Source organism: Macrosteles quadrilineatus, unplaced genomic scaffold (genome assembly GCF_028750875.1).
Source record: "Macrosteles quadrilineatus isolate MER2022 unplaced genomic scaffold, UCM_ALF_1.0 Scaffold_1__1_contigs__length_201487025, whole genome shotgun sequence".
Lineage (NCBI taxonomy): Eukaryota > Metazoa > Arthropoda > Insecta > Hemiptera > Cicadellidae > Macrosteles > Macrosteles quadrilineatus.
Window position 1 is genome coordinate 22,256,196 of NW_026542594.1, and position 16,678 is coordinate 22,272,873.

The 16,678-nt window shown below is 33.7% G+C and overlaps 1 protein-coding gene across 1 annotated transcript in view; it reads left to right on the forward strand.

Moving 5' to 3' along the window:
- The window catches only part of LOC128982765 (FGGY carbohydrate kinase domain-containing protein), a 48,300-nt gene that overhangs the window by 12,443 nt on the left and 19,179 nt on the right, over positions 1-16,678 (forward strand). The window contains exons 3-5 of the mRNA XM_054401725.1: positions 2,964-3,075; positions 11,503-11,740; positions 13,383-13,516. Coding sequence (XP_054257700.1) covers positions 2,964-3,075; positions 11,503-11,740; positions 13,383-13,516 — 484 coding nt within the window. The remainder of the gene's footprint in view (positions 1-2,963; positions 3,076-11,502; positions 11,741-13,382; positions 13,517-16,678) is intronic.

Consider the following 16,678-nt stretch of genomic DNA (forward strand, 5'->3'; position numbering starts at 1 on the left):
CTTATTGTCAATGGTATTATCTTAACCATTAACTATATCTATATATATAATAGAGGAGGTATGTATTTATTTATGTATGTATGTACCCTATTGACTCCAAAAGCCAGTGTTAAGTTTGGTATGTTTATAATCGCAGTATTATAATCAATGAAAGGGATGGTAATTCTTTAATATTGTTATCCTTTGTTCTATACCCACACAACGTAACATAAATCGTGAAAAATAATTGTGCGTGCTATCTCAGATATACAAATGCCTCGCAATTTGTCATAAACCGACCACATTACTGTCACTAAAAGAAGGAATGCCAATAATACTAATGTGAAACTTAGGTCCACTCAAGCTGTGCAACGGAACCAGACTGACTACAAAAAACATCGAAGGAACAATCATAAGTGATAAGTTTGAAGTAGAAATAGTCCCAAGAATACCAACGATATCATCTAGTCAAAAGTAGTCAAACAGGCAGACACCAACCAGTACAATAGATATAACATAATGCAATAAGAAATCGTTAAAAGAGTTACTGTAATATTAAGACTATACAATTATTCGTAATGGAACGTTATATAGCTAAACATGACATTATACAGAAGAACATAAATTTTAACATAAGAAAATAAGATCCTTATATATTTTAAGGTCCTGTAATCCAGCTACTAGGAGGTTACGAATTGTGGATATTTATAGGAATGCACTGTGGATGTGATACTCCCTGGTGTGGATTAACGTCCGCACGAGTGAGTACTACGACTAACCGCAGTACTATTCTAATAATTAGACCAATTCGTATATACCAAGGCATAAATGTGGTTCGGATTCCACTATAAACTGTAGGTCCCTTAGTTGCCATTAGCTGTATGGGCTATTAATTAACAGCCGTTTCTAAGGAACAAGTCGGCCTTAGTCACTAACAAGACTACAAGATCGCGCCACTCATCCTACACTCATCTCCGTTCATACTTGGCTTAAAATACCTTCTTTGTATGGTCGCCATTTCAAAGAAAAGTATTAAATTATTAAGTATTAATTCTGTAAGACCAAATTTTTACCAGGAAATTGTGGACGTCCAAAAAATATGAGTAGGCTAATTAATGTAATTTTCATGTTCTATTTTAAACTTTTGATTAAGAACTATAGACAGCGATGGAAGATCAATAGTAAATACTCCATTGTAAATAGATACAACAATAAAAATTTAGGTGTATGATAAACATTTAAAACACGTTGGTCCACTGAATTTCTATACACTCTGTATATTAGGAGGTTGCCAAATGTGATAAAAACTGTTAATTTATAAGATTTCCAACTGTATGATATACTATTGAGCTTTAAGTCTGCTTATGTACGCTTTAGTGGTTTGAATACTACAAAACATGGTGTCTTTAATGTTTAAAACATAGAAAGTCGGCATGTCTAAAGCAAAAATTGTATTAAAATATTATTAAAAATATTATTATTGTATACGACGGCGGATATTTGAAAGCCTTCAATGTGAGGGACGCAATAGTTTATACTGTTGGACCAAACGAACTCATATTAAAGCGTTGGATAAAACGATTTTGGACCATATGAAATTGGATAAAACGATTTTGGACCAAACGAACGGCAATATAAACGTTGGACCAATTACGATTTTGGACCATTTGAAGACGATCCTTCTACCCAACCGAATTTTATGATTGAGGTCTCAAATTGAAGGCATGCATGACAAGTTTTCTCATAAATCATTGGTAAATATTTACCTACTGTATTACTCAACCAAAACACATAATTTGATTTATTTTATAATTCTTACTTTAATTTAAGATGTACCTTCACCAGTTATAATTTTATAATCCTATATATTTTAGTCTAAGAACCTTCAGTGAAATACTGACTTTCATCTAAGCTATTATTTATTAAAATAGTACGAGTTTCAAGCAAACGCAAGGTGAAAAGCCAACATAAAAATATTTTTCATAAGGTTTTTGTATGATTAAAAATTAATAGCTCCAGTATTGGTAATGTGGGGAGCGAGCTGGCGTAGTGGTTAGAGCGCGGGACTTCAGTCCCTGAGGTCCCGGGTTCGATCCCCGCCAAGTCACCAATGGATTTTATCTAAGTGATAATACCGCAACCCCTAGGTCTAGCCTGAAGTAATGTGAAAAACAATCCCAGGCTCGTGCCTAGCGTCCTTAGGACAAAAAAAAAAAAAATGATTTTTTTCTCATAAATTTGATTATTTCTCGGATATCATATTATTTTGTTTTAATGCTGATGAGCAGCACGGGTCCTATAGACTCAAAATAATCAGTAAATTATAGGCTTTAATTTGAGCTATTGATTGTTTGAATCAGTTAAGCTCAAGATACTGTATTACTCAATCAAAAATCATAAATTTAATTATTTCTCGGATATTATATTTATTTTAACGCTACAGTACAAACTGCATTTTTGAACGTCCGTAATTTTATTTACAAAATAGTGAGGTCATATTTTAATGGCTAAAGACACCCTCGCCAATCCAGTGAACACATTAAAATGATCTTGATAGGTACTCTCGTTTTCTTGGAGAAGATAGCGTAAAATGCCATCTTGAGTGTTACAGACAGACAGACAGACAGAAATAGAGATAAGACTTGTTTCTGCTTCTTTAATGTATAACACGTAAAAATAATGAACAAAATAAAAATGTATACAAAAAATATATAATTCTGAGCTATGTACAGACAAAACTCTAATTTTATTTATATAGATTAAAGAAATTTATAGTTAATATCACAGGTAGAGATTTTACTGAAATTACGATAGCCTACATTAAAATTAAAATCTTAGAAATCAGTAAGCATAATACACAGTGAATAGTAATTAATAACTTGAATTTACAAGAACTTAAAAAATTGTATCGTAAGTTAAATTTTATGGCATTAGTTTAAATCCCATAAATTATTATTGGTGAATTATTTTATTCATATTTACAGGAAGTGTTAAAAGATGTAGCTCCAGAGCAAGTGAAGGGGCTGGGGTTTGATGCTACCTGTTCTCTTGTTGTTTTAGATCAAACTGGAAAACCGCTTACAGTTAGTCCCACAGGTAGGTTTTGTTAGACCACACTTGTATATATTTTAACTAGATAATCTGACCGTGCCTCGTCATAGACAGTAGACAATAGACAATTAATCTTAGTTTACACATACATTAAGAATATTAGTATCGTCAATTTACGATTTAAAAAAAAAATATGTGGTTGAGGTGATGTTTAGTCAAAGATCTGTTGATAGTATTCTTTTAAGGAGTAGGAAGGTTGATTAATGAGCCATTGATGCAAAGCTGGTTTGAGGTAATCTTCTGTCTTGCTTCTTAGATCTGGAGGTAGCCTGTAGTAGATTTTCATTCCTGCGTATGAAGGTTTTTTATTCAAACTGTGCCGTGCGATGTTGTGGAAGGTTGTACTGCATGGTGTTTCTCAGGTTGTGTTGGTGCATTTCACCACGCCTTGTAAGGTTATTTCTTAATGTGAATAACACAACTTCCTGGATGTAGAGTGCTACAAGGTTGAGTACTTTGAGTGCCCTGAATGCTTCCCTGCAGCTGTCGAGTCTGAGGAGTCATGGGAAGAGAACACAGAGAAATGGTGATTCTTCACCGCTTTGTCCAATACAAACTGCTGGTTGATTAAGCGCTTGTTCTTGATGTAAATTAATTTTATCAATGTTCATGTCACAATGTAAAAGACTCTACAGATGTGTTTTTTCCCCGGTGGAACACACAAGGCTCTGTCCAAACTCTATGGTTCTGGTGTCACTTAATTATATAGGCCCCCTACACATTTGTCTGCAACATCAATTGCTATGTTTTTAAAATATATACTACTGAACTCATAAGTAAACAATTGAAACATAATTCAAAGGTTTGAACATTATCCTACATTATAAGAATAACGTTCTGTCACTTCTCTTGTTGCAATATAGAAATCTAGGGTAGAATGATTCAAATATTTTCAAACAGAAAATGAAACGGATTGTGGGGTTGGAGCGTCTGCAAAACTCGACAATCCATTCCATTATCTGTTTGAAAAAATTTGAGAACCTTTTGAGAAGTAGCTAGTCTGCTTCCCGTTGAAACCATGTGCAGGTTGTTGACGTGCTGCATGACCCAAAGAGTGTTGTCTCTTTTAAAGCCCGACTATTTACGCAAGAGCCTTCTCTTCGCGATGAGGTTTCCCAGCACAGAATACATCATGGTGGGAGGCTTCTCAAGAGTTTCTCTAGAACTTGAGAGGAAGAGCTTCTCATACTTTGGACCCTCGTTGTACTATGTGACGGCCTGAAGGTTGTTGCATCTAGCAAAACATTTGAAGAAAAACTTAAAGATATGTTAAAAAAAATGTTAATTATTGTCTAAGTGTATAACGGCCAAATAGTAAGTAGAATAAGATATCTAGCATAGTGATGAAAGTTGTTCTGAAAAGCTGGTGTACAAGAGAAACGCTTAATAAAGACATTTTTATGTACTGAAAAGTTTAACAATGGTTAAACGGGTTTTGCCCCGTTTAACTTCTTAATTTTCAAGATGATCTCGTTCGCATGGCTCAATCACGTCCTGGTTGAAGTTCGTTCGCTACGCTCACTCACCTTTAGGTTGGAGCTCGTTGGCTGCGCTCACTTGCCTTCAGGTTAGCTTGTTCGCTACGCTCACTTGCCTTCAGGTTAGCTCGTTCACTACGCTAACTCGCCTCCAGGTTGAAGTTCGTTCGCTATGCTCACTCACCTTTTGGTTGCAAATTAGCTGTTGTTATAAATGTAAAATAAATAATAGTGCTGCACCCTGTTGGTAATCCTTGTAACTTTAATGCTATTGAACATCATAGAACAGAACCAACTTGTTTAATTGAAACAGCTGTTAAGATTCATAAATTCCATTTCTCATAAGGTTAACATGGGAAACTCCAGAGCCACTGGGGCGGAGCCGATTGGACGGATCACGAAATTGATGGTGTATAAACCTATTCGATGAAATTCTACACGTATGTACCAAGTTTCGTGGCCATCAGTTCAGCGGTGTGTGAGTTTATCACTGCCAAATATATATACAAACATCCTCTTTTATACTTATAGATTCAATGGCCCCAAGTTCAAGTAATTCTCATTAGAAGGAATGTTAAAAGCAGTACTTTCATACCTTCATACCTTATGTTCTGAGGTGGCCGAGGTAGTTGTAGGCTACCTGAATTTGCTGCTCTCACGACGACCTGTTAAAGATCGGCGACAACCTTTTGGACTCTTTATTTGGTCAATGGCCTTAACCATTAAATTAGTTACATCAAATTTGATTAGTCTTTAATAGTGATGGGCGGATCCAAGAAAATGTTGGTACCGGATCTGGACCCTGATCTTGAAATAGTCGGATCTGAAGATCTGGATCCATATAGGTTTTTTTCTTTTTTTCCAAGGGCGGGTTTTTTAAATAACTCAAATAGCTAGGCTAGGCAATTTCACAGACGTCAAAAATTCATATGGCTAGGTAATGTGACAGTATATGTCAACGTTCATAATTCATATGGGTAGGCAATGTCAAAGACTATCTGTGTCCAGTCTTGTCAGTGTCCATATACAAGACTGTCAGTGTCCATATACTAGACTGTCTGTGTCCATGTACAGGGCTATCTTTGGACACAGAGTGTTAGTCTTGTACATGGATACTGATCGTCTTGTACATTAATACTGATAGTCTTATACATGGACTCTGACAGTCTTGTACATGGACACAGATTGTCTTATATATGGACACAGTTAGTCTTGTATATGGTCACAGATTGTCTTATATAAATAAATAAATAAATACTTTATTGTCTTGACAATATAGATTGTATCGACAGTACAATTAGGTACTTATGGTATTAAATAAAACTCTTTAAATTTTGATGCATTTTTCGTTGAAGTCTTCAATAGAGTAGATTGGATTTTCAGTAAGGATTTGTTTTAATTTTTTTTTGTAGTCTTTTAATTTTAAGTTTTGAATAATAGTTGGTAATTTGTTAAATAATTTTCTTCCGTTGTAATAAACATGATTTTCATAAAATTTTGTTTGGTGGAAAGTAGAAGAAAATGTTTGTAATTTTCTCAAAACATAATTCTTCTCACATAATTCATAATTTTTCAAGAATTTCTCAAAATTTTTCTTTAAAAATAGTAATGTTTCATGAATATAAATTGAGGTAAAGGTCATAAATTGGTAATTTTTAAATATTTTTTACAGGATTGGCGTGGTTTTAATTTGAAAATAATTCTTAATGCAGACTTTTGCAATTTAAATATTTGTTTAGTTTTTGATGAAGTTGAGCCCCATATAGGTATTGCATATCTAATATTGGAAATAATTAGCAAATGATATACAGTGAGTTGGACACAGTTAATCTTGTATATGGACACAGTTAGTCTTGTACATGGATACAGAGAGTCTTGTATATGGACACAGATAGTATTGTACATGGACACAGATAGTCTTTTATAAGGACACAGATAGTCGCTATTAATTTTATTTTAAAATACATCACTATGACAAAACACCTTTTCTTATGTATGAATTGTACTTTTTAAAGGACGTTTGTGTTAATAGAATGTGTTAACGGAAATACATTCACTTATTTAACTAATAATAATAACAATAATAATAACACCTATTGTCTTTTTTAATTGCCATTCCAAAATTCAATATTTTTTCTTTTTTCTATTTGACAGCAACTTAGCAGACGCACAGGTAGTACTGCCTATGTCTGCTAGTTCCTTATTTTATTGTTATATATTTTGGCTTTATTAAAACTTGTATATATATTTTTAGTGACAAAAGTCTCTGTCTAATACACTTTATTTTAGTTTATAATCACAGTTAATAAACTAATAAACTATATATTCATTCATTTATTAATATAACAGATTGGAAATCAGCCTGTTTAGCAGAGCCCCAATAGATTCTGTTTATACCAATACTTTTCGGCAAATCTACACACTATGAGCTTTGTTTTCATGTGCCACATGTCTACATTTTTATTTGGTTAATTACCTTAACCATTTATTTAAATAAAATTTCATTGTCTCATTTTAATAATATAATAGATTAAATACAGCCTTTTAACTCTCCAACAGGCATACTCTGTAGTGGCAAGGAATTTTTGGCGATTTTGCAGTCATATTTTTGAAAATTCATATAAACTAAACCAACAGAGCAAACCTATTGAACCGTATACTTAAATTGTTTCTAATGAAATAAAGAATTTGAAAATGGCAACAGGATGAATATTTAGAACAGTAAGTATTGACGTTAGGTAGGAAAAAAATGGTTTTTTGAATTTTTAAATGTTGGAGTTAAAACTTTGCTGTATGAACCAAATATTTGTCATGTAAAATTCAAGATACGGTATACAAAATGTTTAGATTTTATTTCCCTGCATGTAGATATAAAAACATTTCAATTATCATTTATTTTTACAAAGTTACGACCCAAAAACAATCAAATGGCAAGTTTAATGATTTTGCACTACAAATTTCAAACAAAAACCAAATAAATGTGTTATCAAGAAATGTAGTAAAAGTACACATTTTTGTAAATGCAATAACATTGGAGATCAAAAATGGAGTAAGAGTTGTCCATGGAAAATGATCATTTCAATAAATATTTATGACTTAAATTTTTATATCTTTCTAGAAAAACATTTTGTTAATCACACATGTATATTATTTTTCAAACACATACCAACTATATAAAATGAAAGTAAATTTATTACTCTACTTGATAGTTATAAAGGCAAATAGAAATAAAAAAATAAATATTTTATTGTGTTTTAAATAAAATGCTGCTGTGCCTTTTTCTAGTGGCGATCAAATTGTTTGTTCATTATGATCAAATGTTTTAAAAACAGACTAAATGTAATGCCCCAGATATCACATACACATTTACAACTAATAAATATGATTTGAAGTGATAAAAGTCACACCTGCGATATTCGTTGTTGGTAAACAGCCAATAGAGTTCATAAAAACTGGCTAAAAATAGTATCTCAAGTTTCTAAAAGTAATATCACATTTCAGTCAAGGCACAATAAATAATATCCAAACTAAACATTTGCAAATTTACAACTTATAATCATGGTGTAAACTGATGAAGTAAAATCACACCAAAACTCGACTTGTTAGTTGTTGGTCAACAGAGATCGAGGTTAGTTAGTCAGACAAATATTCATGAAAAGTAACAGCTGATAACTTCGGCCCCAGTGGTTCAATCTAAAACAACTAAATTCCACAATGCACAGAATTTCATGTACTTTTGAATGAGATAATTTATCGTATGGATAATTATATATTTTAGTAAATAAAACGTGTTTTACGAGTTTACGACTACGACTATTATTGTTTAAAGGTTTATTACGGACATTTTCCATCACGATTGTAAAAAACAATACACAACGTACGACTATTATAGTCGCTCTGCCCCTTCACGAACACGTAAAAACTGCTTGTTTTGTTTTTGTTGTTGTGAGATCATATGTAATTATATCGAGATGATTTTTGCACCATAATATAGGAAAATTCTTCTTTATTGCAGTGGTACAACTCGTTTCTTTGTAGACAAAAAATATCCCTTGTTATAATTTTTTTAAATAACCATGTTTGGCAGTTTTATGATGCGTGCATGGTGCAACTGACTTGCAATTGCGACTGAAATTTTTGTTCACTTTAGTGCCTAATTACAGTGATCTAATTGTGAGATAATCTTCATCTATGTAACAAAGTGAAAGTTTAGAATCTTATCTTTCTAAAGGTATAAAAATTATTCCATTTTACAATTGTTTTCAAACATTTATTTAGATTTAACCAAAACTTTGCAAAACGTTACTATTATAGTCGCTGCCACTACAGAAACCACCTACCGCGACTATTATATTCGTGCTGCCAGTTGGAGGGTTAATTGAGGTCCCTGCCCTTAGGGAATGCAACACTAAATAAACAGGCTGTAATGCTCCTCTGGTAATGGCGTCATCCTAGGTGACAGCAATGACGTAATGTTTGCTGTTTGTGATCAGCTACTTGTTTTAATCTTTTCTTGGAACACCAAAAGATAACTTCAATCAGACAAACAACAAACATTACATCTATGCCGTCGCCTATGATGACGTCATTCCAGAGGAGCATTACGGACTGTTTATTTATAGTGTTGCCTTGACTCAGGAGAGAGTTAATCGAAAAACTGATATTTTGGAGAAGTTTCACTTTCAAGTATGCGGTTGATAGGTGTGTGGCTTATGGTTTCCTCCAAAGTTCAGACCCTTCTTAGATTTCATCAAAATGAATACACCTTCATTTGTTGTTTTTATAAGGCCAGGCACACACAGGCGATTTTGAGTCGCGCAACAGTTGCCCGACTAATCGGGGGACTGTTGCGCAACCCACTCGGAGACTCTGAAGTCTAGCAACAGTTGAGCTGGAGTGCGCACACAGGCAACTTTTTAGTCGTGAATCTAAAGTCTTTAAGACGCAAGTTAGACATTACATTCGTTAACAGCGTTAACAGTACCGAATGGATTTCAATGATACAATTTTATCCTCTTGTGTTAGGTTGTTCCAATCTTTAGTAACTGCCAATGACACTTCATCCCACAACTTCTTCTTCAAATTAATATCCGAACAGTCTTTCAATGACTTTAAATATAAAGGCGGCCTCTTGTCAACTTAATCAATTAATTGTTTGACATCCTCATCACGGAACTCGTATCTAAGTAATTTTCTAAACACTTCACACAAGAAAAAGAGAGCAAACACTAGTGACAGATCTGGCCACGAGTAGTTGAATTCCTCTGTTGAGACTAAGCAACACAGCGACAATTTAGTTGCATGTGTACGCATCTACACTTGGTTCAATGGATACCAAACCTGGAGCGACAGTCCCGCAACAATTGAGTCGCAGAGCAGTCGCTGGCAAATTGGGTCCGGGAACATCGGTTGCAACAGTTGCGCGACTGTCCCTAGACTGTTTCCTTGGTGTACGCACTCCAATTTAAAACAATGTTGAACATTTTAGTCGGGCAAGTGTTGCGCGACTCAAAATCGCCTGTGTGCACCTGGCCTAATATTCGAGTTGTAGTCTAACCTATATTTAAACTAGCTGTACCCGCGGGCTTTGCCCCGTTTAACTTCTTAATTTTCAAGATGAGCTCATTCCTATGGCTCAATCACGTCTTGACTGAAGTTCGTTTGCTAAGCTTTCTCACCTTTAGGTTGGAGCTCGTTCGCTGTGCTCACTTGCCTTCAGGTTAGCTCGTTCGCTACGCTAACTCGCCTCCAGGTTGAAGTTCGTTCACTACGCTCACTCACCTTTTGGTTGCAAGCTGATGTCATAAATGTAAAAAAATAATACTGCTGCACCCTGTTGGTAAACCTAATGCTATTGAACATCACAGAATCAACTTGTTTAGTTGAACCAGCTGTTAAGATTCGTTAACTCCATTTAAATATGAGTACTCATAAGGTTAACATGGGAAACTCCAAAGCCCGATCAGAATAAAAACTACTTAGTTTTCCTATTTAATGCCCAAAGAATCGGTGTACCGAATTTCAGCCTCCTAGGTAAATGGGAAGTGGGAGAATTAATGATGAGTGAGTGAGTCAGTGAGGGCTTTGCATTTTATTAGTATAGACTAGCTGTACCCGCGGGCTTTGCCCCGTTTAACTTCTTAATTTTCAAGATGAGCTCGTTCGCATGGCTCAATTACGTCCTGGTTGAAGTTTGTTCGCTACGCTCACTCACCTTTAGGTAGGAGCTAGTTCGCTGCGCTCACTTGCCTTCAGGTTAGCTCGTTTGCTACGCTAACTCGCCTCCAGGTTGAAGTTCGTTCGCTACGCTCACTCACCTTTTGGTTGCAAATTAGCTGTTGTCATAAATTAAAAAAAAAAAATAGTGCTGCACCCTGTTGGTAATCCTTGTAACTTTAATGCTATTGAACATCATAGAACAGAACCAACTTGTTTAATTGAAACAGCTGATAAGATTCATTAATTCCTTTTAAATATGAAAAATCATAAGGTTAACATGGGAAACTCTAGAGCCACTGGGGCGGAGCCCAAGGGTCCGATCAGAATAAAAACAACTTAGTTTTCCTATTTAATACCTAAAGAATCGGTGTGCCAAATTTCAGCCTCCTAGGTAAATGGGAAGTGGGAGAATTAGTGATGAGTGAGTGAGTGAGTGAGTGTGTCAGTGAGGGCTTTGCCTTTTATAAGTATAGATACAAACAAACTTTTGAACACTGCTAAACTCTCTAACTCATCCCGTGGTTTCGATATTATTTATTACAACAACAAAAAACTACTTGATCTCTTAATTTTTATGTTTTTACATTTTAATTTTAAATTTTATTCATGTGTAGGATTCATTTTTGGAAACACGTGGTACAAATATGCCCCCCACAAATATGAACAAGTTCATACTGTCTTTAAATACACTTGGTACAATAGATTTGTTTTTCAGGTGAAGTTGATCAAAACATCATACTCTGGATGGACCACAGAGCCCACCATGAAGCTAAACTGGTCAATGACACCAAACACGAGGTGCTGAAGTATGTAGGAGGTAAGATATCCTTGGAGATGGAAATACCCAAGTTGATGTGGCTCAAGAAATGCCTGCCCAAAACTTGGAAACAAGCTGGAAAATTCTTTGACCTACCAGATTTTCTGACTTGGAAAGCTACTGGAACAGATTCAAGGTAGTGATGCATAGCCTACTTAGGTACATTTTTTGAACTGTTTTTCATTTCAGGGCGAGTGTATTATTTTGATTGAATGGATTGAGTGAGATAGGCAGTCTGCTACTGAATAAATTGGTTTACTACCCAGTGATCAAGAATAGCTATTTTCAGTTTTAAGCTGTCAAAAGCTACTGATATTTTTATCATTATTGAACCAGCTTTCTATTAATTTTCAGCCAAGTATCTCATAACCAAACTACTACTACTAGTCAGCTGCAATGCCGATCCTAAATTTTGGTGCTTAGTTTAAGGATGGTGATTACCGTAGGATGGATAGAAATAAGATGATAGTGGATCATTGCTGTTTAAAGCCATGTCTAAGACATGGATTTTAAAACACATTTCAATTCAAACCAAATGATTGCAACAATCAAAAATGAACGCCAACATTTTGCTGAAAATACTTTGATGTTACCAAAGTTTTTTCAGTGTTTGCAACAGGAATTTGGTATCCTATAAGAACCCGACGATGGGCGACAACAGATTGTAAACATTGGCGGTTAATGTTGAAAACACATAGTCAAAAACCTCGTTTACACCAGAGTTAACAAGTAAATTTTCTTAACAACAGCTGAAATCAACAAGTCTTAAATATTTTGTAAAATCTTTGTTGATATTATCTGTTGTCAAACAATTGTTAAAACAGTGTTAATTTTGCCGTTAACAGCAAGTGGCTAAGGATCAGCTCATTTCTGCACACTAAATCTGTCTGGTGCAAATCCTTAGCAAGTTCAAAGCTAAACATTAATCCATTCCCACAATCAAAAGTATTGAGAAAACTTAAAAAACTTGTGTAAGTCAGCAGCTACCGTAATGAAATGTTTTCATTTCGATTTCTTCCATTCACATTTGTTATTTGCTTATGTTGTGGGGAGGTAGTGCTGGGGCAGATAGGTTTTTTTTGTGACAAAAGAGACCAATAAGAATCTTGTTTGATTTAGAGTTAAGGAATAGCGCTAGGAGTAATTTCTTTGCACATAAAATTATGACTGTTTCATACACTTGGATTTTTCAGAATTTAATTTATGTTAGGGAAAATATTACTGACTTTGGTTGTTTTAGCGTCTAAAGTATGCAAAGAGTCACAAATATCAACAAATGCATTTTGTTAACAAAATTCCAGAATCATTTAAATTGTTGGATTTAAAATCATTTAAAAATAAGATTCATGATTGGCTTACTAGTCACACATTTTATTTTATAAAACATTTCTGTTATATATAGTGTAAACAAACTAAGTTTTGGGTCCTTTATTTGACTGTCTGTATTTGTATATCTTGTTGTTGTTTTACTGTTGTTATGTATATGTTTCATTTATTTATTTTGTTGTGACTACTTTAAATTTATATTGATTTTATTTAATATGATTATTACCTTGGTGCTGTCTTTCAATGTAGCCTATAACTGATGAAGCCTATTTTAATCTTGTAATACTCAATGGCAAATAAAATTCTGATCAAATTACCTATTTTAAGAAACATGGCCCAAAATTAATTGAAAAAAAAACAAATTAATTGATGAGCTGTAAAATAGTGAATGAGTTGTGTGTTGTAGCCTAGCCAATAATTGAAAATGAAATGACATATTTCATATTTCACAGGTCTTTGTGCTCAGTTGTCTGCAAGTGGACGTATGAAGTAGATGTGGACACTGGTGTTGTCAAAGGTTGGAACAGACATTTCTTTGGATTACTCGGCCTCTCGGACTTGTTGGACAACGACTGTGCCAAAATAGGTGAAGCTCTCCTTCAGGTATTATAAGTTCATCCAATGCTTATGTGTTGTATGGCGCATGCTCATTTCGTACTGATAGCATGGCTGTGTTTTTTGTTCACTAAAAGACTTTTATAGACAGATTTTACCTTTAAGATTTAATAAAAAAAAATTATAGAAATATTTTTTTTTTTAAAGAGGATCAAACCAATTTTATTGTGCATTATCATTTTAAATTTTCCCCATGATGGTTGATTGATTTAATAGTGTACTTCTAGGTCAGATATCACATTAAGGTGAAAAGTCTACTTACAGTATCAAAGATCAATACTAAAACACTGTCTTGTAAAGCCAACTGAGGTTAAAATGTTTGTGAATTGCTATTACCACCATTTTAATCAATATGCATGCTTGATCATTATATAATAGTTTGTCATTACAGTAACTGCTTAATTCTAAGTAGGTTATTGTATTTTTGTGGCGATATTCCTTTTTTAATGTACCCGATAAACTTATTTAATATCCAGTTTAATTAGTAGTTGCCTACCAAGGGAACATTTATTCATAATGCAAAGTACGTAAGGTAACTTATCAGAGTAAATGAATAAATTAAAATGAACTGTAAATTAATCGAGACAAGTTTATAGATCTCATTTCTCTTGGGAATTATTCGTTTGGACAGTTTTACTTACAGTTGTTAATAAATAACAATAAAGTGAGTTACTATTAAAACAACAACTTAAGTGCAATAACTAATTATTTATTATCGACATAAAAGAGTGTACAAAATAACAAAAGCTTACAGCAACTTAAATAGTTATGAAAATTTAAAAAGGAAAAAAAATAAAATGAAAATAAGACATCTTATATATAAAAGTGCAACATGCGTACCACAACTAGCTCCCTCACAATAAAAACAGCCTTTAAGGGATGAAAGAATTGTGTTTATCCGGTATTCATTTATCCGCGATTCTGGTTTATCCGCAAATGGTCTGCTTCAACCTAAATGAAAACTATACTTAAAGCAACAATTTACCTACGCAAAGAATAAATTAAATAAGATCGCCTTTGCAAAGGAAACGCTACAACCTGCTCCTGTATTGCGGGTATTGAATTTACTTTTTCTTTATCTCATCTTGAAAAAGTCTCAGAGCAAAGTTAATCTCGCTCGAACAAACAAGAATTTTTTAATCTCAGAAGTTTCTCAAATATTTGATACCTGTCTACCCCTACCTACAAATGAAACCATTGGGTTAACATTATTGTTCATTACTCTAAACAAATAAATGGGATTGGGAGTGGAAGTTGCTATATTATGATGCTAAGTAGTGACATCTGAATAAATCATGAGGTTGTTTCATAAATTAACACATTCACTACCAGGTCTTACAAGACTCCTCCGTGATAGCTGGTAGACAACGAGTTAATACATATAATAGAGATTGGTGGTTTGAATAGTCATGGTTAATTCAGGTTTTACTGTGTACTGATTCACTATGAAGCTACTTGTAGATAGTTGTAAAGAATTATCAATATTATAAAACTGTATAAATACCTGCTTCTAAGTAATCCAAATTGTTGCAAAGACACACAACTAGTTTTGACTTTTCAAAGTCATCTTCAGCCGTCCAGGGAGGGAATGTCAGAATCGCTTCATCAGAAGGCATAATTTTGAGTCTAGATGCTATCCATCTGGTTGTGACGCATCATCCCTAAGCTAGGTACCATTTTTATTCATCTTCCACTCGTACCTCTTTTTTGTAAATGTACCTTTTTTTCGTAAGATTGTTCGTGTGTATTTGTAAATCAAATTAAATCGTCTTTATTTCATATCTATATCTATAAAAGAGGAACTATGTATGTATGTATATATGTGTATATACTTTATGGACTCCAAAACTGCTCGACGGATTGTAATGAAACTTTCAGGCATTATTAAGCATCTTTCAAGGATGGTTCGAGTGGAGTTTGGTGCAGATCCGTCAAAAGGGCTCTGCCCCATAGGGTTTTAAGTGGGCCAATGTCAGACTTTTTGATCTACAATTTTATAAATAAATATAATTATTTAAAAGCAGATGTTTACTTTCACCAAATGTTTTGTAGGTTTGAATAATCACAACATTCTGTATTGGCATTTATTTAGTCATGATTTGAAATAGTGCCACAGTGTTTCTACAGAGTGCAGCACAGAAAACTATTTTACTTTTGAATAAGTTCAAATCCCCAATCGCAGCACACCTGTGCACTCAACAACGTTTAAATTCTCCAATGTTAAATATTTAAAAAATAAAAACCTTTATCAAAGTATTATAAACGATAAATGTGATGACAACGCCTAAATATTTTTATCTTTCGTTCTATACCCACACAATCTAACATAAATTATTAAGTGGATAATAATCATGCGTGCTATCTCGGGTATTCAAATGCCTCTCAATTTGTAATTAACCCACCACATTACTGTCATTAAAAGAAAGAACTCCAATAATAATGCGAAACTTAAATCCACTGAAGCTGTGCAACGTTACCAGACTTAAGATTTAAATACCCCCGCCGCAGCAAACCTGCAGACTAAGCGAATTTCCATTTATAACATTTATTCTTGATTTAAAAAGAATTAGTTTAACAAGTACTTAGGTTTGCTGCATCAGGGAGGGTAAAACTGTTTTTTTTGTAAAATGTTAATAGTTAGTAAGAAATAAAAACATTTTCCAAATTTGATCAAAATATGTTCACAAACAAGCAAACTACAACAGTTTACTTATTCTCCATAAGAATAACATTGGAATTTTAAATTTTTCAATTTTTTGGAATTTTCTCCGTAACCGTTAGGCGCATAATAACGCTTCAATATACTAAATTATTTGTTTTTTTAAGCTCTACAAAATGGTTTGGAAAGAAATTGCTAAATTTTATGTTTTTTGGGTTAAAAATGGGAAAAACCTATTTTTACCCCATAAAACCCCTCGTAAACCCCCGTTCCCATGGTCCGATCATGCTGGATCGCGAACTCGTTCGAATAAACGTACGTTTACACGTTTGTACCAAATTTCATCAAAATCGGATCATTTTTGCTCGAGTTATCGTGCTGACGGACACATATATATCTATAATATTAAAACGAAACTGTATATATATCTATAATATTAAAACGAAACTGTGTTTTTTTATTTTACGATTCTGA